General features: G+C 41.0%; 1 protein-coding gene across 2 annotated transcripts in view; it reads right to left on the reverse strand.

Annotated features, from left to right (window-relative positions):
• Positions 1-222: 222 nt before the first annotated feature.
• The window catches only part of BARD1 (BRCA1 associated RING domain 1), a 41728-nt gene continuing 16541 nt past the window's right edge, over positions 223-25409 (reverse strand). The window contains exons 5-11 of one of the 2 annotated variants that reach the window (XM_032693994.1): positions 22716-22796; positions 21859-22031; positions 14141-14249; positions 12772-12907; positions 11720-11812; positions 2323-2420; positions 223-1585 (exon numbers count right to left, since the gene is read on the reverse strand). In XM_032693994.1, the coding sequence (XP_032549885.1) occupies positions 1316-1585; positions 2323-2420; positions 11720-11812; positions 12772-12907; positions 14141-14249; positions 21859-22031; positions 22716-22796 (960 nt within the window). In that variant the 3' untranslated portion in view covers positions 223-1315. Of the gene's footprint in view, positions 1646-2322; positions 2421-11719; positions 11813-12771; positions 12908-14140; positions 14250-21858; positions 22032-22715; positions 22797-25409 lie in introns of both variants that reach the window. The other variant, XM_032693993.1, reaches the window with a different exon arrangement.

Below are 25409 nucleotides of genomic sequence, written 5' to 3' on the forward strand. Positions count from 1 at the left end.
TACTAGGAGCTGTACAGAGCATACTGAGAACTGGCACAGGTTCTCCAGGGACAATGGTTACAGAACACAGCTCTCTTCATCCGCAAAAGCAGCTCTTCAGTGTGATAAGTGATCTTCACAGCTGCCCAAGCTCACAGAGAAGTATTTTCCTTTACCTGTTGAGATATGTATGGGACATGTACTTATTCTGCAGCCAAGCTCATGCAATAAGACACTCCAAACTTACTGCACACAAAAAGTTTCATTATCAGGAGCAATACAACAGCAAACACAAAAACTCTGGTTTATCCCACGACTATCACAGACACCATTATTGTAAGACACCATTTTTCAATTGTGAATTCACAAAAGATACAAGACGTTAGGTGAGAGCACAGAGTGAGGGCTGAAGATTCTGACAATAACTTATGACCAATTACATGAAATATTGTAACAAGTATGAAAGAATCAAATATTGCTCCAGCATAGCCAGCTGCTTAGGTACAACTGTGCCAAGTGAGACATGATTCTTTTGCAGTCATTAAAGTTTTTTCCTCAAAGTAACCATGATAATAACCATCCATACTTACAGAAATATTTATTATAATAATTTAATAAGGAACCCAACGCTTCAAAACCTTAGGAAAATAGAATGAAATTCAAGTTACACATTTACAAGTATGAATGAGGACAGAAGTGAGAAAAGCATTCATCTTTCTACAAAATAAGGAAATTCTAAATCAAGATTTTTGAATATAGTGTTCTCAAAAATTGTCTGCTTCCGGGTGAATTCAAGCCATTAGTTCAACTCTGATTTCTATGAGACTTATCCCACGCCAAGAATTTCCAGCAAAATTCAGCTGTAAGAAGTTGTAATAAACATCAGGTGTCACCTGACACGAGATGTCTACACAGGTTCAAATGCATAGAGTCCCTCTCTTTTAAAAAAATACAAATTCTGGCCTGGGAAATCTTGGCACATACAGTAGATCCTTGTCAACGGATATTAAACACAACATACATGGGGTCTATCGCCTACAAATCAAGAAAGCAAAGGGTTTCATTTTGCAAAATCTTAGTTACAAAATGTCAGTGATTACTCATTAAGCATTTATTAAGTTCAATGCAAATATAAAGCATACTAAATAAGGCAAGGCACATTTTTCAATTCTCTCCTCCACTGTATGTTCACTTATTCCAGCCTATCAGCAATCCTAGGGACTCACTTAAATGCCCAAAGTTCTCCCGAATCCAAAACACAAGTCACAGCTTCAGACCAGGTTTACCAGGTCAAGACTGCCCACATTCTAAAGCCTCGCTCCCGAGACGCTGATACTCATTGGACGGGCAGGAGCTGAAATGACATCACACAGTCTATGAGCCAGCTGGAGGGGGCCATCCACACCTTGCCCTGCCGGGTTTTCTCCGGCCTGAACTTGGAGGCCACGTCGTAGATGACGTACTGAGTGCAGAACCTCTGGTCGGAGGAGGGCTCCGCGTGGTACGACACCGTGTTGATCGTCTGCGTCACGTCACTGTCCGGCTTCGGCTGCCTCACCAGGATCTGTCCTCCTGCTGCTCTGACCAGCTCCACGAGATCACTCTTCTGGTGACGTTTGAAAGAGCCCAAAAAATAGAAGTAGCATCCATCAAACAACTTAGGAAGCTAAGTGGAGGGGGAAAAAAAAAAAAAGTATAAATACAAGACTTTGCAACTGAGCAGAGAGGAAAAAAAGTGGAAAGGAAAAATCAGTGCATTAAAAAAACCAACGATTTAAAATAACCAACACTGGAAACTAGAGCAGCAACTTAACATGCAAGGTTCTCACTGTAAGAATGCAATCAAGGAAAGCTTGCTTCTGTTTACTTTCCAGCACAACGGGGTTTGAACTATGAGTTAGGAATATTTACAGCTACTGTTACAATGCAGTTAATGAATTCTCCTGTGTAATGCAGCAAGTAACCAGAAATGAACCCAGTTAAATATAAAAGTGGCCCTAAATGGAAACAAATAGTAATAAAAACATTTTTCTTTCAACTCTCAGAACTAGGTTCTAAAGCTGAGCAGAGAAGGCCAAAGCAGCATCACTCCCTGTCCCATCAGCTTCTTCCGCAAGTGTAATACAGTGTCCCCCTGACAAGGTTACAGCAACATCCCCCTAACACAGAAAACTGACAGCTTTATGGGTGTTCACAGTTCCTTGGATCACCTTGCACTTAATCAAATTTCTGTACAAGACCACATTAAAATTTTACATCTTCTGCACTTTCGCACGTGGCAAAGGGCAGAACTGCACGAACCAAAGGTCATTAATATGGGCTGGCTGGAGCAATAAAACCCACCAGCTGCTCTCTGTTGAGCCGCCCTCTTTGGGGGCCACCTTGGATTTCATACTTCTCTTCTTGTTCTCGAGCTGAGGTTTGCAGACAGGCTCGGACCCCTAGGAAAAAAAACCAATAAAGAAGGCAAAAATTAGAGAGCTCAGGTTTTAAGACAGGCTTGCACGTCATTTTAGGGACTAAGTGGTTGTGCTAACACAAAATAATCACCCACATTCCATCCACACAAGCATCAAAGCCTATGTGCTTTAGCAATTTGCTTTTAAACTCGAAAAAATTTACAGCAGCGGCTGAAGATGCAAGTGAGACGGAGAGAAGTAATATCACACTAAAATCAGTGCTATAAACACTAGGAATTATTAGCTCTTCCTCTTACCCACTAAAGGTCAACCACTTAATGTCAAATGTCAAATTGCTGATCATTTGGAAGCTTGAAGCCAGCGTGTAGAACCCACGCTGCAGTTAAGGAATGGAAGCAATTGTCTGATAAAGACCAATTACAAAGCCAGCACAAAGCTGCCTCAAATAACAAATCAGATGGGATTTCAAGGTCTCCAAGATCAGCACGAACCGGAGATTTATGCTGGGGTTTAACAGTAGCATTCATTCCTGTTACCACTGCTGCATAATGAGATTGTCTTTCAGAGTCAACATGTTTTTACCTTGTTTTAAGGCCAGTTATTTTTTCCAATAATGGGCTGATGTTAATGTATCTCTAACGTCCCTTAAACGCACTACCTGACCTCACTCCAGAGGCAGGAATTGCAGTGGCCACCCACTCAAGGGTGGAACATTTTGCCTGAATGTACATTGCACTCATTAATAAAAATTACCCAAGAAAAAGTTTGCAAAGCTGATTTTGGAAACAGTTCCATAAGGATTTACAATGTGGACAAGGCTGTAACTTTTATAGCACCTCACTCCTTGCACAGCATTTCTAATTCAGGTAACTTATCTGCACTGGGCAAATATGAAACCCATGGTACCTAAAAAAACATAAACTGAACAAAATCAGAAGTGAAGTGAGGGGGGTTGATCCTAAAAAGGAAGAAAGTCCAAGGTTACAAGAGAAGTCTCACTGCCAAAGGTACTTGGATGCCATGGCAGTAAGAGGCCAGTAGACGGGAGTATCTAATCCAGAGAGATATTGAAAGAAAACTCTGAGTAATTTGCTGCAACTCACAAAATGCAATGGGAATCACATTTCAGCAGAAGTCCTCCAATGTACTTGCATCAAAAAAGATAAACCCCTACAGAAAACCACAGCTGCCTGAATCCTACAGCAAACACCTCCCTCCATGTACAAGTATCAGATTGATTATTTGCACTTGTTCATTCCTTCAAGGAAAATTACCATGAACTAGAAGGGCAAACCTAGTCATGTATTTTCTGGAAAAGCAACTTCCATATTCATTATTGATAACAGCAATGAATACTGATAACTTAATTTCAAGTACTCGTAGCTCAAAAATAAATCTAAAAGCTATTTCGCATTTTATTTATTTATTTTAAATCACCACAATTCAACGAGACTTCCTCTGTCAATGTGCCTCTAACTTACACTGTTATTCTTTTCTTCCAAGAAAATACAGATATTAATGGGTGCCAGTTACAATAAAGGAAAAACAGTCTCATCTAGTCTTAAGAACAGAACTGTCCATTCATTAAGAGCATGTTTTATATCAATCTGCCATCAAAAGCTCGATTTCAAGGACTTTCACTACAGAGATTAGGTTTTTATACAATAAGTACATCACAAATTGAGCATCCAGTACCAGCATCAGTAAATGAAGCAAATGTGATACAAAAGTAATAAAAGACTGAATGACTACAAAAGACTACAATGTCTTTTTGTACTGCTACTTGCCTGAAAAAAAATAAATTGTCAGGGAAGTGACTAGTGTTAGGGGAATGCCTGCATTGGAGAATGCAAAACCAGTGATATCTGTTTTGCACACACACATCAGTCCACTTCACACTGCCAGGCCCTCCAAGGAACCTGAATCCTCAAAGTTCCTTGTCACACATAGTGACAATTCTCCAAGAGAGCAAGAAAGACTCACCTACCTGTGTCCTGTTCTCACTGTGTCTACGAGGACCACCAGGCTGGCGTGTATTCCCCCATAAAACTGGAAACATGTCAACAGCCAGTGTCTGCATGATCAGCATCCTCATGAATTTTAACTTGCTTTTACCAGCTAGAAACAGGTCAGATCTGTGTCTTAACAGATCTGTGGCACAAAAGCTATGTATTCCAGATAGGATAAAAAGCCATGAACATAAGTTTTCAATGCCCAGGTGTTTTCCTTTGCCATAAATGTTAAAGGCAATGCTGCTAGGCATACACACCCACCCCTTTGTGGAGCAACAGGCTCCAGATGTTTTTTTGCTGATGGAAATTTTCAATTACTGAACATATTTTTCATGCAAGACGTAGAACTTGCTCTGACACATGGATCTTGTCACATTTGATGGGTAAAGAACAGTTGCCTTTCGGAACTGTTGTGATCAGAGGCATTTCAAGCCATCTCCTCTAACACTTTGTCTACACACAGGTGAGAAAAAACAAAGTCACTGGAATCCTCCAGTTCAGAAGAGCTGGTGTTTCAGGCTTCAACACCCTTCATGGCAATCCTACCATCAACAGCACAGCCCATCTGAACCAAGAAAATCCCTTGGAAAGAGCCAACACGAACACGGCAACAGGAAAGGAGGGCCTTTGGGCTACAGGGAAATGAGGCAAACACCACGTTGTGGCATCAGAACCACATCTACCTGAATGCTCAGAACACTGATGCAGTAGCAACCAGTGTCTGAGGAAGGTGTTTACACCAGTGAAGGAATATCTATCCATGGAGGAAGGATTCCTAACTAGAAGAAGGAAAGTAAAATGATTTCAGTGATAGAGACCAGCATATGTCCTTTAACTGCAAATGTTGTTCAGACTGATTTCTTCCCAAGTGGCTGATTTCTCTTCAGGGACTCCTGCATACCACAGATTTTGTCTTAAATAATTAAAGGAGTCATATATCATAAGACAAAAAGAAATAAAAGGGAAATATGCCCCTGTTCTCATATTTGAGATAAAATGACATAGGGCTCAAGTTGTGTTTCTACCTAATTCATTATGCATTTGTCTAAACAAAAGGTTCCTATTTTCCTGTTCTTTTCCCCCCTTTCCACACAAAACTTGTCAAGTCACTTGCTTCTAAATCAGTGATTCTGCATTACCATTTTTGGATTCAGTGACTCCAACTGGATGCAACAGCCCAAGTGAAGTCCTCAAAGAGGGCACAACCAGCTTTGGTTGTGTTATGGTGTCATCTGGAATCACCAGGAATGTATCACCTTTATCATTCTTCCAAGAGATGGCAGAGCCAGCACAAGGTGATCTTGTGCTAACAACAATAACATCTCAATTTCACACTTAGGAGTAGGGATACAAACAGGAGATGAGAGCATGCTGCAGGCCATTCCAACGTTTATTTTTCTTCACAGTTAGGGATTTTATTTTCTGTGAAAACTGAGTGCTAAGCTGAGTCCATTCAATATAGCCCAGGTCTTGGAGTAGGCATTATTAATTTTAAAGCTGCTAATGTGTATAAGTGGCTGGATAACATGACAGTTCCCTTTTAATAGTCTCTTCATCCAACTGAGTATCATCCTGATTAAAGGGACATATAAAAGGAAATAAAATTCCACGCTTTACTCACAGCTATATCGTTCTGCTACCTTTACAGGGACATTTCCAGAAGCTCTTTTGACCTTACACACAAAGTACAATGCCTTTTGACTTCAACCAGGAGCCATGTTAAAGCGATTCCCAAAACTCCAGAGATTATCCTCTCATTTGTTCAGCACTGTATTGAAAAGCCAACAGTGAGAATCTGATACCAAGACACTGGTCAAATGAATGGACTGGAAAAAAAAAAAAAAAAGAATTGCTAGCATCCTAATTAGAAGTGGTGAGGACATCACCAATACCATGCCACCTCCCTTCTGAAATTGAGATGGACATGTAAGCAGTTATGCAAAAAAATTTTCAGAACAGGACTGAACTTTAGAAGTACAAGGACAGCCTTAAAGAAGGACTCTGAAAATGGAGGGGAACACAAACTTACGTTTGAGACGACACCTGTAATTTTAGGAGGGGGTAGAGACCACAGTTCCGTTGTTTTCCTCCACAGATTTACAGTCTGTGCATTCTTTACTGGCAAGCCTGACTAAAAAGCTAGTCTGTTCTGTTACAAAATAAAATAAGACCATTCAACTTTCCCAGGGTCTCAGCCAATTCTGATTTATTCCTTGATACTACTGGCAGCAAGAGTTGTGGACTTCCTAAGTTTGAGGTTGATCAAGTTTATTAATTTACCATGTTCTCTTCCCTAAAGAAAAGAGGGTGATTATTGCAACTACGTGTTAATGGCCCTGTAGTTTAATCGGTAGTTGGGGCAATCACCCGCAAAAAGGCAAGACTTGTATCCAGGCAAGTGGCATTTCAAACGAGGAGCAGGGCTGTGTGCAGTGCCCAGTTCCAGTGTGCAAGCACTCATGGATAAAGCTTGCCTGACAGAAGGCCGGTCTGGGGCAAGATCACATGTGCAGAGGGGTCATGCAGAGTTCTACCCCAGAAATAGAGAGCATCACAAGTTTAAAAGTCTCTTAAACAGCTGATTTCACACTTGCAATTTTTAGAGGTAAACACCAAATCCTAGCAAAGCCCAAGCCTTCATTAAAGCCCCTAAAAAGCACTGCAGGAAAACGCCGTAGCTCAATCCATCCGTGTTCAGCTTGATGCCACCACACCTGGCAAGGACAGCACTGCTCATTTTTTTCCCCCTCATTAGGAAGATCAGTAAAGCATCACTGCTTACACTGATCCTTATTACCTCACTGAGCAGCTGCCCCCACCTTCTCACCTCTGAGTATCTAAGGAGCAAGCAGGTTAACAGGGTGTCCACTCTAATGGTATCATTAATTGACCTTTGATACAACTATAGCCACTGGTACTAGAAATAAAAGAAATCATTATTTGCAAAATTTAAGATCAGAGCCCTGTAATCCGTATTCATGTAAGTCTTATTGGTTTATAATGAAACTAACTGCATCAGCAAAAACAATTTAAAGAGAATGAAGTACAAAAAAACCTGGTTGCCAAGAACAAGTCCTAATAACCCACAGATACCCAGGGGTAGCTCTCAGTAACTCAATTAACCTTAGTGGAGTTTTGCTGGATTTGCATTAATAAAGCAAAGAGCAGAGGTTAGTCCCAAAAATCTCCTAGAAAGGCTAGAAGTAATTTAGAAATACATGACAGCAACAAAGCAGATAAAATACTACACATCCAAGATCTAGTAGAGACTGCAGCTGGAACATCCTTAGCTCAGTCTGCACTGGGTTTTAAAACCTACATGCAGATTGAGTAAAACTTGGTGGGGTTTTTTTCCTAGAAAAGGAAGAATTCTGGATTGAGAGAAAGCCTTAGGGGAATTTGGCATGGCTAGCTTCAATTTGCTTTCATAAACAGCATTACTGGCCTCTGCTACAGCACAGAAAAGAATGTTTATATTGTCTCTTCTATGCCTATGAAGTAACTTTAAACTCACAGATTTTCATGGAGGTACAGAACAAGGAACAAGAGCAGTCTGTTTTCTCATCACATGGAAATGACAAGATGCTGCAGAGACTGAAGTGAATCTGCTTAAGAGTAGTAGTTAACAAGTTAATCCAGATGATTAATAAACCTGATGGAGCAGATGCTTAAGGAGTCCTGAAACATCAATTCCCAGAAGCTAGGAGCATGTGATATGAAAATCATTCCCTCACTTGAAGCCCCAAGTGTCCCACCTTCTTTGGAAAAAACACTGTTTGCCACAGCTGTCTTCCAGACTGATCAAAGTGACTGGAGGTAGCCATTCCTAAGGTCAGGGTAAATTCCACAGGGAGTGCTCATCCTCTGGAACTCATCACATGCTTTTAAATGAACAAGCATGAAACTCCAGTGATCAGAAGTTTTGAGCTGTTTTAAGGAGGGAGGGCTTTGTTGAGGATCAGCCTGGTATCTAAAAGATGTTTATGCGTGGAAGGGAGACAGTCAGGCCTAAGGAGGAGTCAGCTCAGACAGCTTTGCACTTCTCTGGTCTAAGAGCCTAAACAAGGATGGGCATATTGCTCCAAGAAATTCAGAAAGATGTTTTCACCTTGAAATGTCAGTCATGCAGTCCCTCAGCCCTTCCAGTCAACTCCCTGTTGTTCAAGTCCTTACAGGAAAAGCAGGGTTTTTTGCATTCTTATAATGATCAGAGCTGAATCATTGCTGCTGCTCCAGGTAAGCAAAGCAGAGGAAGGAATGAGCAATCAGATGCTTAGAATTCTGCCAGACACTTGGCTGCAAAGACTGACACAAGCTTGTTTCAATGCATATCGTTACTGAGATCATTCTTCATTCCCTGCTTTAACAGATGACAATAAGTTTAAGGAAAAAACAAGCTGAAAAGCTATTAAAGACTTCTGCTGGTTTTAATTACACTCTTCTGCGTTCTCCATAAAGCACAGAGGAAATACAGTGATACTTGAATCTTTGTCTCAGCCTACTTGCAGAAGGATAATGATATGCCACTTCGTGCCCTATTACCATCCCAGAAATAATGAAGGCAATAAAATAATGAAACCAGTGAAAGATATGGCCAAGGGCAAGGAGCACAGTGACAACACTGTCTCAATTGAATTCTGTGCTGCTTGGAAGTGGATATACTGCTGACAGCGTATTAGATATGGAAAAGATGGAACTGCAACTGGTAAGGGGAAATTCTTCTTCTGTGAAGATCTAATATTGCTCAGTGGTGACATCCTTTGATCCTAATCTTCCACCTGAAGACAAAAGGGAATCCCAGAACTGAAGATATGTACTTAAATCCTGGCTCTTTAATACTTAGAGGCCTTACACTTGGTGCAAACTGTGCTGGAAAATTCCACATTACTTCTCTGCCAATAGAAATGGATGCTGTGTCTGTGGGTAGGGACATGTGTAAACAGAAGCACCAGAGAATCATTCAAGAGAAGGATGCTGCTTTTTATTAGAGAAACAGAGTTTAGCCTCCTAGAACAGAAGAGTTAACAGAAGAGACTCTCAAATGAAATACTGTTTTTGCAACACTCTTTTGTGATTTTTTTGTAGAAAGTGGTATAATGTTTAGGCTATAAATATAACTTTAGAAATAAAAGTCAAGTGCAGCTTACCTTGTGCTAAAAGAAATTTCAAATACTCACTTATGCATAGTCAGCACTTCATTAAGTGCCTCACTGAGCTTTGTTTTTTCAAATATTTTAGTGAAGTTTTTCAACATGAGTTCACTTTAGAACAGTGAACCATAACAGCTTCTTCAATTTATTACATAACCAGAATATGCACATACTTTTGGAAGTTTATTTGCATCACATTTAAGGAAACTTATCCAAAGAGAAGTCAAAAAAGCCACAATAAATTAGGACAGAAATCATGGAAGAGAAAGGCAAAGACCTCTTTTTCCTAGACAAATGTTCCATCAGCAGGAGTCCCATTATTTGTTATAACAATCTTTAACTTGTAATGACTCTGAAGAAGACTGATAACAGACTGGTGGGAACAGATGGAGTGGTGCTGTTAATTATAGGCACTTAGCTGCATCAGACCCCATGAGTTATTACTAACATTCCCCACTAGGGAGGAGAATCACTCGCTTTTAAGTAGTATGTTGCTTACTAAGCTGGGAGCATTAGCAGTCAGGATTGTACTAATCAGTACTAACAACATCAAATAAAACTCAACTGTGAACAAAAAAACAAAAATATTCCCTGAATAACCCTCAGACTGTTTCACTTATTTTTTTTTCTTTTCAAATCACTTTAAGTGTAAAAGTTCTTCCACAAAGACTTGAAGTGAGGTCTCACTAATTAAATCTTCCTCTACCACTCAGTTTTTCTAAGCATCTGACTAGCAAGACAACAAAATGAAATAAAGGAAAGCCACTCTAGTATATGATAGAATGTGTGCAGGCCTTCTGAACTGAGTGAAGCCAAGAACCTGCAAAGTGACTCACCACAGAAACAGGTTATTCAGTCTTAAACAGGTTATTGTTCCAGAGCACCTGAACACACCCTTTCCAATCACACGACCCAAACACCACTTCTAGGCTTTCCAAGCTTCCTGCTGCATCCCTACATCCAAAGAGGAAACCTTCAGCTTAACAACAAAATATCTGGAGGTTATGAAATCCATCTGCTTGCTGGAACATAAACAGTGTTTCTCTGTTACACATTCAACGAGAAGCTACTCCTAGTTGTAAGAACACAGAGGCAACACAGTGTTTCCCTTCTGCAAATGCCTGTAAGGCCACAAGAGCCACCATAGGAGTTGCAGAAAGCATTTAAAGGGACACTAATTCAACAGATCCTTTAAAAAAAAAAAAAAGCATGGAACAAACTATCTGAAAGCCAAATGAACACTCTGAGTCCAGTGTTCAAGCTGATGATGTGCTTTAGTTCAAAAACTAGTATGCAGCTTCTGAGGCTTTGAACAGTGCCTTCATAAATATTAGTGGCTGGAAAATTTAGACCATTAAGGAGTCCTCATATTCTGATGTTTAGTCACACAGTAGAAAACTGGAATGAAATTTGCCTGTGAGTTTTCCATGGATAATTAACTCATTTGTAGTGTACTTATTAGCTAAAGGGACTTAGCCATAAAGGTCAAGGGGAAGAAGATGGCTTTTGCAACTATTGTGAGAACAGATATTAAGAAATACATCAGAGAGAATGAATAAAAAGCAGAATTGGGGCCTAAGTCCAAAGAACAGCTGTATAAAAAAGCATACACTGTATAAAAACTAGTTACAGATTGCATGAAAGATGACATCAGAACGACCTGCAACTTGGGTTAGAAGTTAAAACTTTCAACAGTCTCAGCTTATATGTAAATATAAGCTTTCTTCCAACAGCCCTTGACTATACTCCAAGCAAGCCAAAGTTTCCTGCCAATTCTAATGGCAACTGCTGACAAGAAATCCTAGAATTCAATAAAATCCTCTCCCCTCTCCCAGGATATTTTCTACAATCTTCCAAATCCATTTTAATACAGCAGTGAAGAAATGCCCTCCTCACTGATACTCAGGTCATGACCCACCCAACACATCTGATGATGAAATGCACTCATTTAACAAGAAAGCAGTAGTTATACTAATTAAATTTCTTGTCATTCAGGAGATTTTAAAAAAAAAGAAAAAAAAAACCAAACCACAACCCTCACACTTTATGTTAAGATAGTATTGATATTAGGGCAGTTGTTGAGAAAAATTTTTTTCTGGAATCCCATCTAAAATTTCTGGTTAAAAACCCCAAAGAATCCCACCTATTTAATACTTACATTCAAACTTGAGGACCCAACATCCAGTCAGAACAGCCATCATGCATTTGACAGTGCTTGGCATTGGAACATCAGGGATAACAAGATGAGTTACTAGGAGAAAAATTACATCAGTAGAACTAAAAGCACATAAAAATCAGAACCATGCCTGGTTGAAAAGCAATCAATCACCATTTAAAGAATAAACAGACTATAATAATTTATCAACCACTCTTTCCAGCACAAGTATGTGATTTTTGAGACTATGATAAGAGTTACTAGAAGAGCTATTAGAAATTTTGTGGGTTTCAACTTATACTGGCTGTGAAAAAGGGAAGTCATGGTTTTATAGTTCCAAGTTAACACTTAAATCTTCAGATGAGGTTTATAGGACAGTATTTTTTCTCAATCCTTTTAGAGTTATATTTAACTCTGACAGGAATCTTACTATGGGATCTCACTGCTTTAATGCAAAGCTAACAGAACTCAACTCAAAATTTTAGAGTAGTAATCTGAATGTGAAAGATGGCAATGGAAAATTGCCTTAGCTTTTGTTCACAAGCAGCACTCCAAAGAAAATCTAATAGGAGGGTTTAAGGCAATGTTCCCCTCCTCATAGGGGGAGAAAAAAAAAAAAAACCAAGGCCCATAATTTCGCTCCATCAATCTTAATGAGGCACAAAACTTGAAGCAATGTCAGGAGACACGTGCCAACTCTTAGGCAATGACACGCTCTTCCTAAAGGCACCATCTGCCCAAGACTCGCTCCTGGAAGGCACAAACTTTACAGGATGTCTCATATGGGCAGAGACCTGTAAAGAGAAGAGGTCTCTGAGGAGACTTAGGGATTTTCAATAACAGACAATATGCTGCCAAACTGTGGCTCCCCTCAAAGCCTCCTGCCTCGGTAACCAGAAAGGCTTTATTTGTGTTTACATGCATCGTTGTACCACAGCTACAATTCATAGATTTCAGAAGCTGCTCTTACCAGGAACAATAAAAAACCCCATTGTAGGTTACTGAAGGATAAGGTGCAGAACTGTAGTTATATTTGGACAGAGACATTTACATACCTTCACTGTTAAATTCAGTACATCTTCGAGCCTTCAGAACTGCGGCTAATTTGTTCAGCAACTTCTGCTGCTCTGCACTAAGACTGCTCCCCAGTAAACCAAGTGGGCCATTTCTAGGCTGGCTGGGGCTCAGTGCCTGCAGGAAACAGAAAATGTTTGGGAACATAAAGCAACTAACTTACTAGACAGCTTTATTTAAAAAGAATAAGCATTTTGAAACACAATTCATGGCAAGCCTAGTGGACAGGGTATTACCAACAGATACACTGTTGAGTAATCTATATAATTAACATCTGCATTTCCTTCTAGTAAAAGTCCCTAATACTTTGCCCTGTAAGCAATGAACGCTTAAGTGGGTTTTTTATGTGGATACTACTAATGCAAATAAGAGGCACTGCTTGCTCAAATTTTATGCTGACAAGGATGTGACACTTCAGCTCCTGGATTTTTATAAATACTCCCAGATTCCATGGCACAGACACCCCTCTGAGACGCTGTCACCCTGCAGCCCCAGGCCTCAGATCAAATCATCCATGTGAGCTCAGAGCCATCCATGGGCACACACTCATCCCACAGCAAATGCAAACACCAAGGGGTTTGTTTGCAACAGAAGAGCTGCATCTTACATTTGCTACCTGTGGAAGGAACAGCCAAATCCTTGCTCATTCAGCTGCAACAGTTTACTTTTGGCCAATGGGTACCTTATAGCCTCGATGAGGGGGGAATCATAACAAGTTGTATATCCTGCAGTAAACTAGGACTGCTTCTATCAGCCAGGTCAGTTTAATCCTCAGTAATCAGGAAGCCTAAAGCATTTCATAATGCTGGAACTTGTTAGGCCTGAATAGCCTGATTTTGGTTAAAAGTCTTTGGCAAAAAGAGGGGGAAAAAACAAAAAACCCAAAAGCTCCAAAAGCTGTTTTCAACAGCTGATATCTTCACTGTTGGACAAAAGATGATACTGAAGCAGCCTTTTAAATGCACACAAAGAGCACCTGGAGCAAAAATTGCTGCTGCTTTCAGACATTTTGGTAAGTAGAACAAATTTAAATATGAAGAAAAAAAACATCAACAGCCAAGTTCAAGCAACAATACTTGAGGAGTAAGGCAGTGCTCATTCTCCTGTAATAAATCCACATTACAAGAAATATCCTCTGTTTTCCCAGATAAAGCTGTAACACAGAATTTCATGGCTTGTATGTGTTCCACATACACTCTAGAAATACTGTCCAGGTTAGTTTCCCAGTTTTGTAAAGCAGCTGATGTACTGTAATTATGTCCAAGTCTTCAGTATTTACAGGTTAAACTTACAGAGTTTTTTTGAAAAAGCAGAACAACAACAACAACAAAAACCCCCACAGACATTTACCTGGGAGGGTTGGTTAAGCGAAAGTGATTCATTCTTCACTGGCAACATTAGCACAGACTTCATCTTTTCACTTTCTGCATAGTCCACAGGCCGCAGACCAAATATATTACTGGCAAAACAAGCACAGATGGGTTTAAGTAAATAAAATGTGACTTGATTCTTAATTAACTGGGCGCATTAGCTGGGTAGCTTTCCCTCCCACTTTCTTATTAATATGTAATTTCAGCTAAAAGCACAAAGCTTCAAGTAAGAATTGCATCCAAGACAGATGGATACTGAATTACAAGCTGTTGCATTCAGCTGAGGAGTAAGGGATGTTCAGAGCAGAACGTTCAGTTAAATAAACCACTGTCCTTGTTAAACTGTTTCAAGATGCACTTTGGTATCATTTGCAAGACCCAGAAAATTCAGCTTTAATCTTTCATTGCAGTCATATAACCAAGGAATGTATTTTTGGCTTATCCACTTGCCATAAACGACATGTCAGAAGATTCCATGCACTGTATTAAACATCGGAGTTGGATGTGGCTGTGCTTTTATGGGAAAAGCTCTCTGCTTCCTGATTGGGAACCACAGCTCCCTCGCACTTCCAGGATTTGAGTATGCATCTCATTTTCCCCCAGTGTGCCGTTCCACAGAACACATTGCAGCCAATTCATTCTGATTTTAGTGGGTTTGCCAATTTTGCTGAGAACTATTGATCGTATGTGGCACCTCACAGTTATTAGATGTGCTTCAAGAGCCATTTCCTCTTTGAGCATTCCTCAGACAGACGTGATTTGCTATAAACACCCCAAGCACAGCCATGGCTTCTCTCTCCTCTTCACACAACTTTTCAGCTGCAGGACAGCAGTGGGGGGAGGGAAAGCTTGAAACCGCAGAACAGGTATTATTGCCATTAGCAAACAGGATCCTCTGCCAGCACTCTGGGGAAATACTCTGCTTGCTTTGTCCTTTGTGGGAATAATGGCTATTCCAGCTGATCCTCTTCTCCCCACCTCACATAGCTCTGCTCTCACAAGGCATAATAAGAGCTCCTTATGAAGGGGAAGCTTGTCACTGAGAACAAAGCCCTGACTCAGTGTCTGAAACCCGGCAAGCTTAGTCATCAGACAATGAAACATTTAAAGGGGTCAAAAACCACTGCAGCTTTGAAGAGCTGCTCTCAGCCACGCATTCCTGTGCAGAGCAGAAATCTAGGAAGCATTATGGGGAATTCCGCATAAGGCCACAACCCAACCCAGCCCAAAGAGAAGCTCAAGTCATTAAGTCTTCACTCTGAGTTAACTGGGGGGCTTTGGCCAGCACAAAGCTGACAGATGTGTCCGACCTCAGCACCTTCCCGTGCTCCTGACAGAGCAGTGCTCACTAACACAGCCCCTTGGGAAAACAACACTCCACAAGAATCCCCCACAGAAGGGTCCGGGATGGTTTTCTACAATATTCCCAAGCTCTTCTGTGCCACTAATGAGCAGAGTGCAGGCATAATACCAGCTCTGCAGACTAAAAGATAATTGGTTACATCTCTGCCCGGTCCTGGGAGTTGCAGCCCATTAAATATTGTCATGCTGTTCCTGCTTTGTCATGCATCATCAGGGTAGCTCTTGCCCTTTCCTTAAATAAGGGCCATATTCCACTCAAACTGCTGCAGGATAGAGTTCCTTTGAACAATGCATGCAGGGGGGGAATAGATATATCATCACATCCACTAAAAATCACCTTTAGACTAGATGGCTGACCTTCCACTGGGAACTAAGAGGGAGGAAATCACTGTGTGTCAGTAGGAGAGGTTTGGGAGTGTTTTTCCCTCCAAAGGCACAGTAAGATCCTTGACTGTTGGGAAAAAACCTCATGAATGTTTAACATAGATAAATATACAGAGCATCACAGTTAAACATAGAACGTTTTTTGCCAATTAAACTGTACAATAAGAGGTCCAGTTCCTCCCTCTGTATTCACCTAAATTTTTTTCCTACACTTCTAAGCTCATTTCAGTTGCTTCTTAATGAATTTGTAATAGTGCTGTGAAATGCTATCCCATCATTATGGAGCATTGATGAATCAGTGGCTATTTACAGGGTGGTAAGGTGGCATAGCTAAATTCTGACAGACTTGGGAGCTGAGGTCTGAAAAAAGAACACCAGCACAAGGGATGATTTAAGAGTTTTGAATATTTGCAACAAAGTAGATTGTTGAGCTTAAGGAAAGAGAGAAAATGTAGCTGAAACGGGAGAAAATAGGGTTTACAAAATAAAAACCAAGATGAGGAGCACATCCTAACAATAGATTTCAAGGAGGTTACTGTTGTAATTTACTCATCCTTTTCAAAGAAAAAGGATGAAACCCATATTCGTACTTTTCAGTTAGGCACCCACTCACCATCCGAGAAGTCAGTGATCACCATGAGGAGCCCGTGCCCAGCCTCTGCCACACTTACCAGGGCAGGAGCTTGAGGAACTGCTTTTAATATGAGGAATTTATACTATTTTTAACCCTATGATGAGCATCAAGGACCAGACCTATGTAAGCACAACACCACTGGCAAGGCACAGGAGTGGGAAACAAAAACTTTTGACAAAAATGTGCTCCCATCTGTCTTTATCCAGCCCAGCTGAACAAGGGAAATCGTCCACCCTGTTCAGAGTACAAAATTAATTCTGATCCAGTTTGCAAAGCAAAATCAGACATGCCCATTAGGTCCACCCTAACACACAAACAGTGTTTTTAGAAATATCAGTAACTATGAGTGCTCCTGCTACAGATCTAGGCTCGTTGGGAATGGGCCCAGTGCACATGAGGAGTTCCACACTCAGAGGGAAGACACAATTGTTTCTACAAAGGAGAAATAATTGCCTGTGGTGCTTAAGCTGGAATACAAGGTCTCTAAGGCATAATTCTTTCTACCAGAATGCAAGTAGGCTTTTTGAAAGTTGTTTTAAACATTCAAGAGTCAGATGTACCCTTTGATGCAAGCAGCCTCCCATTAGTCAGTCATCAAGGTACTGAGTAGTCAGTAGAGGGCTATCACAGCTCGAACAAATCCCAATCAAAGAGCAGGATGGCTGTGCTGAGAGCAGAGATGAGCCCAGTGAAGAGCAACTCCACGTAATCTTCAGAGTATGACTTTACACGAGATGACAGATGATATCTTAAGGACTGACACATCAAAGAACTTCTTAGGAAAAGCTTTAGAAATAGGATTCAGTTTATGGCACAACACTGCTGAAGTATTAGGTATGAAGACAACAGAGGTTACTGCTATAGCCAAAACAAAACTTTACAGCTACCTTCTAAATGTTTCATTAAACTTTCAGCAAAGAAGTCGTCAGAGGAGAGAAGATAAATATGGAGACATGCCTGTTAATGGTTTCAAAGCTCCAAACTTGCACAGCTTCTGATGAAGGCAAACAATAACTACATGATACTTTGTAATGAGGAGTTTTAAGCTGCTCCATTTTGATACCAGAAGCTACCTCTGGTTCCACAGCTGAGCACAAGTTTTACCCCAGCCCCACAAAGGAGTTCAGTATTGAATGGAAGTCCAGCAACCAGGTCTCAGTGCAGTAACCACTAACTCCCACGTGGAAACAGGACTAGGTCAGGGCTCTCCAGGCAGCACCTGGACTGGAGAATATGGTAAATAGAAACCTTTTCTGAACCTGACAGAAGGAAGAAAACTTAATCTGTGCAGCCAGAAAAACCATATGAGATACCCAAACAGAGCCAGGGTTTTAATTAACCTGCTGTCAGCAGGAAGTTAAACATACTGTCTTGCACTGAGACAGCAAAGACCTGCACCCTCTTGTCTTAGAAAGAGCAGACAAAATGATGTCAGTGTCACAGGCCTAATGCCTCCTGAACTAACTGCAGGTTAGAAGAGGTTCTGTCCCTGTGCCATTCATTCATAATTGATGACTGTAGTCTATCCCTAAGCATTTCTGGAGGTTTGTTCAGAATCAGACTCACAACTACTCAAAGACAGCCAACACCTAAAAAAAATGGAGCACTGCTACGATTTTTACTAATGCTGAACTTATTGTGCATGAAGAGCTGGAAAGGCAGCCCATTTGAGGGAGAGCATTTAGGAAGTGCTGTGAAATTGCAAATGCACAGATCTAATTTTTCAAATCACTTGGCTTGCTGTGAAGCAAGGAAAAAAGGCAGAATTCAAGCACATTGAAAAAAGCCATAAAAATAAAAATTAGCTATGTGTAGGAGATTAACTTAAAAAAAATTAACAAGACCAGTAGGACAATTAATAGGTCCAGTGGTCCACATAATATTTTTCATTTGTAGTTCATATCTTTCCCAGTCAGTGAAAATTTCAATGGCAAATGGAGTGCCACAACTATTAAATCTTAGAGATCTCAAAAGAAATTTTTTTGCCAAGGAATACGGAAATCCCAGGATTGCTTTCTGGCAGAAGAGGAAGCCCTCATCTGTACTCGCTTGGCCCAAAAGGTGTGTGGCTGCTTCATATTATACACAGTTGATTCTTAATGCACTATGTGTTAACATGCCAGGAGAACAACAGCCTGAAAGGTGCCTGGAATGAGATGGCTTGATGGGTCTGTGAACCTGATGATCTAAATCTGGAACTGCAAAGTCTCAGCTCCCTGGAGGGGGTTATACCTGTGCACCTCACCAGTTAAGGTCCCTTAGGAAGCAGCTGTATTTGCTTCCAGATATATCCTACATCCCTGCACAGACCAGTGGGGTTTATCTGCCTTTGGGCCTGCAGTCAGTAAATACTGCACATCTTTAAAAACATATTTCCTCTGGCACAGTTGAGTGTCATTCTAAATTTCAGAACTACTGCTCTAAGCAGGTTATTCAACACAAGCTCTGTTTTTATTCCAGTAGATTAACTCTCCAACACACAAGGGACATTAAGACACAAAACTGAGTTAATTCTACTGTCAAAACAGCAGCAAGACATCAGTCACTTTTGTGAGGTTTCACGCCATATATTTCATAGTGTCCCCAGTAACATTTGAACACATTTATCATGGTCACATTTTACTGAGCTTTGCTAAAGGGAAAGACTTTTAAGCAACCAGAGTGAACTAATCAAACTTTCCTCCCCGCTCTCCTGTGAGGTAATGAAGAATCACTTTATCCCATCACATTAAGGAGGGTCTTTTCCTGGGCTGAAAGGTAGTTCATCGAGAGCCTGAAGAGCCCCCACAAAAGGACTAGAAGGAGTTTCATACTCTAAAAAAAAATAAGAAAAAAGCAAACTAAAATGAGACAAATTTTTTGATCTGGAAAAATTGGCTTGGCATAGCCTTAGCTCATGCACTGCACACCTCTATCTAAAGTTAAGGGACTCCTCAGGTATGTTCCTCAAGGAAATAAACCCTTGAGAAGAGATGCAAGATCTACTCATTACTCCTCAATTTCTACTGTCAAGACACTAAAATAACAATGGGAAGGTGAGCAGATCCTGCATTACATACAGAGAGGCCAACTATAACTAGTCATAATGAAAAGAACTATAATTGCACCATCTCCAGTGCTCAGCCTGGTTTTGCCTCCTGTTCTTAAAACTGCTCTGCAGGTTTCAGGGATCCAGGAAAGAAGTCACTGAAGAAAAACAAACTTCTCATCAGATGTGACTTCATTCTAAGGGTACTTGTATCCACTAGGAAAAAAAAAAGAGTAAATTAAACCTTCTCTATTAAAGACGGTTCAAATCCACTTACCCAGACAAATCCAACCACTGCTCATTTAGGAGTACAACTACCAGAAGTGGTGGCAGAAAAAAACACCCAACACTTTGCAAGATTTGCAAAGTCATGATCCAGGGAAAGATCACAGCACTTTTCATTGCTGAAAGCTAGTGGGGCACAGGAAGGAAGGGAGGCACAAGACATTCTTAGAAGTCTCAGAAACACTGTTCTTGTTTCTACTGTTTCTTGACAGTGTTTAGAAGAGGTCAGCAGAGTCTCACTATTCAAGCCTGAACACTTTGCTTGTACATCCCTTACTGTGTGGCTCTAATGCTTTCTGTAAAAACAGGGAGGGGGAAAAGGCCAATCCCTTTCCAACGTCGATGTAATAGCAACACACACAGTAGCATTTCAGCCAGAAAAGAAGTCCTGGAAGCATCAATTAATCCAGGAGGGACATACAAAACTGAATTTTTGTCAAAGAACCCAGGGCTGCTTTTGTCAGACAAATCACACAAAGATTAACAGCAGCTAAATTTGTTCTCAAAAGGATTTTAACTGAACATCATCTACATTCAGTAAAAAGTTAAGGCAGAGTTAGAAGTTTACATAAATCTCTCCTTCCCTGATTAAAAAGCTTCTGTTTCAACAGAAAGCCATGTTTGCTCATGCAGAATGAGCTGAAAGAGGTTCAGCTTCACCTCTGTTTGTGTGAACACATGCAGCAGAGACCAAGGCTAATGAGAGACCTGCAGAGTCCACTGCTGGCATTTGGAGTCTCAGCTGTGCAAACCTCCCAGTGCTCAGGTCCTGTCAAAACCTTCCATCAGAGCTGGTGGCTGTGCCAGGCTTTCAAATGCCAGAGAGACAAGTGATAAGTGTGACACAACCAGTTCCTGATAGTCAAAGTGTCTTGAAAATGAGTTTCTGAAGCTGTCAGTTTGTAATGTGCTAGTCCTTATTGTTTAAGAACAAAGCAAAGATGAACAATTGATCCTTGTTTTACTTTTTCATGCTTAAGTCTTGAGAGTTTGTTGCTTTGTTTTGGTTTTTTCTTGTTGTTTTTTTTAAACTCTAATATCTCCAAGATTGGGACTTTATGAAAACCCTACGCTTTCCCAGAGAGCACCTTAATTCTGTAAGCTTCAGGAGCAAATATTAAGAATTCAAGTGATTAAGCTGAACTTATTTATGCTTCTTTATGCAGCTGCCAAGGAAACCTGTGCCATGCAAGACTTCATCCTGCTGTGTTACTCCATACACACACCTATTGACAACTTGCATTGGACTCAAATTTACACACAAGCCCTGGCACAACAACAATACACCACCTAAAATTACATTTAGTGTCTGAAATACTAATAGGCTGCAGGGTTATTCATAGACTAAAAGATTCTTTAACACCTCCTCTACACAAATGCCAAAATCTTCAGGAGGTGTAACTGTGTAGAAGAGTCAACTGAAAAAAACTCCTTTTTTTTTTAATTAAAAAGTGTACCAAGGATTAGTGCTTCGATCCAGAATGAAAAAAGAAAAAAAAAAAAGAGACACTTCCCAAATCTCAGCCTGTGTTTATATCATTTGTGAAAATAGGGGAGACTGGACCAAAATGCCTTCTGCTAGCAAGTAGTGTAGTAAAAGCAGAGAGACAAAAAACAGCTGTAGCAGTTCAAAATTCATCTAGCTCAGCATCTTCGAGCCGACAGTTGCTATAACAAGATGCCAACAGGAAAGTGTAAGATTAGGGCAAGCATATGTTGTTGCTTTCCTAGTGCAGTCTCCAGTACTCCAGCTCTCTGTGACTCAGGAGTCCTCAGAAAAGCTTAGGACAAAGGAAAGTGGAAAGGAAACAACCACCTGGAAAAGGAGGCTTCAAGCATAGCAGAGAGTACATCTGACACCCACCCCCTCACTTCAAACAAATCACATTTATTACTGGCTTTGCTTCCCGTTTACTCAACGTGCACTCTGAAAGTTGTAGCTGTGGCTCTGGAGTTTGTGGCTGTGGCTGCTGCCGCGGTTCCCACGACATTCCCGCGTACTCACACTGCGTCCCGGGAGGCGCCGTGGGCGAGCAGCAGCTCCGCGATGTGCACGTGGCCGTTCCTGGCGGCGTCGTGGAGCGGGGAGTCGTTCTGGTAGCCCGTGGTGTTCACCAGCGCCCGGTGCCGCAGCAGCAGCTCCACCACCGCCCCGTGCCCGTGGTTACACGCCTCGTGCTGGGGGCACAGCCAGGAGAGCGGACAGGTGACACAGGGCTCACGGCAAGGACTTCTGCCACACAGTTAATTCGCTTTCCAGCACTCAGGGGAGGGTCAGGGGAGAGACGATATGCCAGGACAGCGCGTGACATTCCTGCCAGGAACTAACCTGGGAACCCGGCACTGACAAAAAGCACTGAGAGGAGCTGAACAATGGTCAGCTGTGTGCAAATCAGACTGCAGGGAACAAAGCCTCCCAGATTAGAGACTGTCAGGAGTGTTCTTCAGGAGAGGAAGAAGTCATGGTTGAAAAGAACTTTTTGTTTGTTTTCTGCAATTCCGAGTGAACAACTTTTTCATTCCACTACTTGACACGTTTCCAAAACACTGAGGGCATTAAGAACCCATAAAGTATAAACGTTGTTTGCAATTGATTGTTTTCTAGCTATTGTGGTTTTATCTTCTGCACTTGCAGAATCACAGGCCGAATGATTTCATGGCCTGCCCAACATCCCAGCAGAGGACAGCGAGATTTGGGCAGGTCAGTAGTTGCTATGAATTCTTTTAACCTTGTTTATCATCACTTCTTCACTTTGCAAAATCCTCTGTGTAAAGGGAACTAAAATATGGGCGAGGAAAGGAGGGATAAAGTAAAATCTGATTAGAAGACAGATGACAGAAAAAGAGGACTTCAATACTCACCAGTGGTGTCCAGCCAGCATTATCTTTGACATTGGGGTCTGCCCCGTTTGTCAGCAGCTGTTCCACAGCTGCTAAGTCACCCTACATAGGGAAAAAAACATAGTTGTGAAAAACTAATGAAGAAGATACACAAAGGCAACAGAAATTTAAGAGATGCCAAACTCTAAATGTAGCTGCAATAAGAATGCAATGATATAAGCCTTCCACGTAGATATTGTCAGGGGCAACAAAAGCTCAGCTGGTTTGGAGATCACAGTTTATCATTACTGTTCATTTAGAGGCACCGACACATTTTGCACAAATATATATTACTAGATAAAAACAATGCATAGACCAGATTTAACTCCAAACAAAGGCAAAAGTTTGTGCTGATTGCAATCTGCCCACGAGAGTCAACTGCAAGGATTAAAGACAGGAACATTTATTGAGAATTTCCTTATCCTTCAGACTGGATTTTTTTTTTCAAGCTAATCTAAATAACTGGTTGAAAACACAGGTGAAATAAATTAATAAGCCTGACAAGCTTCTAGAAATTGTTTTTCCACAAGTCAAAAGGAAAAGAGTTTTATTTAACACTGCAATTACTACCCAAGTTGAATCTCATCAATACTTTCTCTGACAGTTATTTTACCAAAATAGTTTAAATCTGCTTTTTGAAAGAAGCTGTATTTGGTTTTTACTATAAGCAAGGAGACGTGTGTTGAAAAGGGTGGATTATGGAGAGAGGCTAAGCAGAGACAAGGCAAAGGAAGCAAAAGAGCAGAATTTGTGAATCGGAGGTTTTGACACTCTGAAAAGCAAAGTACAAGAGAGAAAGTTGGTTGTAAGATTGGAGCACATCCAGATGCAGCTATAAAAAGGTAAGGAGAAGGCTCCTGTGGAAGCTGAGGCACAGAAATCTCTGCAGTGCAGGCCATCTTAAGAGCAGGTGGAAAAAGTAACCCAAAGAGACAGTGGTAGTGGAAAGTCAAGGAATTCCTGTTACTCACAGCATGCCTTAGAAAGAAAAGCTGAGAGAATATTAAATTAAGCTTTAAATACAATAAAAATAAACTTAATTCATTTTTTTTGTTATCGAGGAACACCTCAAAAAAACCAAAATAGCCTTAATCTTTACTCTTTAGTTAGAGAAAATATTAAGACAGGCTGCTCACCAGAAATCAATCCAGCAGGCAACAACTGTAAACTCAAAATTCACCAAAAAAATGCTGAGAACCTCTGGCTTTACAACCATCAAGCAAATTAACACATCGGAGATAAATTTCATGCATTATATTCCCAACCTAGATGTCCCAGCAAAATGTTACCTTTCAAAGCAACTCAAGAATTCTAAGAGCAGCATACTCCTCATGGCTGCAAGGGAACAGACGTGCATCAAATCTGAGGAGCTACTCAGAGGCAGCCAAGACACTGCTCAGCATTAAGATCTTTTCCAACAGAGAGAAGCTACAATTATCTATAATGAGCGAGATCTGAGCTTATCATTTAAAGTTCAGTTTGCAAACATGTACAGCAAGGGTTTGACATTTCAGGAGTACTCCTTTAAAGCAGGAAGCACAGCTAATAATCTGTGTGGGCATTAGGCAGCACCACAGCTTCCCAGATCAGTTCTGAACGTTGATTTGTGAGACAGCGCTGCAGTTTTATCAAAGGAAATGCTGCTGGGGTGGACACCAGCGTTGACAGCATCCAAAAGTAAAGAAAAAAAGTGCATTTTTTTTTAACATTGGACAGTTCAGGTTTTTTGGAGGTTGTTTTGGTTTTTTTTTTTCCCCCCAGGGAAGGGGGTGGGGAGAGGTGTTTTGGTTTTTTTTACACTGACCTCTTCTCTCACAGTCGATGTAATCACTAACATTTACAAGTCAATAAATGCTTTTCTAAACTCTAAACAACAAAGAGTAAGGACCTGGTAGGTACAAGTCCCAGCCCAAACATGTCTATCCCATGTTTTTCCTCCACAAGAAAGCAGAAAAGACCACAACTATTAGTATGGAATTACTGATTCCAAGATGCTGCATGAAGCTGCACTTTGACTATTACTGGGATCAACTTAGCCCATTTAGTTCCTTGAGATTACTCCATCCAGCAATGCCAGCAGGAAATCATGAGTCTCCAACAGGGAGTCACAAGCAGAGGATGTGAGGAGGGACCCTGGGAGTGTGTCTGTGCAGTCTGTAGCACAGCAGAGTGGAAAGGTAAATGGAGACACTCCTTGTTCGGAAAGAGAGAACACGACAGACAGCAGGTAGAAAAATGCTAACGTTACCAATTCACTGGGAAGTGTTTATTTTGGAATCTCATTATCAATGAAGGATTACATCCAGCTCCTGAAGAGGCAGAGAACTACTGCAGAATGCAGAATTGTCCGTTCGGAAGAAACAAAGCAAAGGACGTTTTAAGCTCATAACAAAGCTCATGTGTAGTGACAACACAATAAAGCCACGGGTTTGCTCTTCCTCCCTGACAGAGTTTACCGGAGCTGGGAAAACTACACGAGCAGGAAAGGCACTGGGGCCATCTGTTGGCAGACCTGGAGCCGGCAGTAGCTTGCAGAGAAGGGTATTTGCACAGCTTTACTAACACTTCCTCCCAAGGAGAATTTAGTTCCTGCAGCCACAGATGGCATGAGCCCAGAAAAACATCTTTACTTGGCTCACACGAGGTCGTTGTTTGTTTGTTTGTTTGTTTTTTCCT

Source organism: Chiroxiphia lanceolata, chromosome 7 (assembly GCF_009829145.1).
Source record: "Chiroxiphia lanceolata isolate bChiLan1 chromosome 7, bChiLan1.pri, whole genome shotgun sequence".
Taxonomy (NCBI): Eukaryota; Metazoa; Chordata; class Aves; order Passeriformes; family Pipridae; genus Chiroxiphia; species Chiroxiphia lanceolata.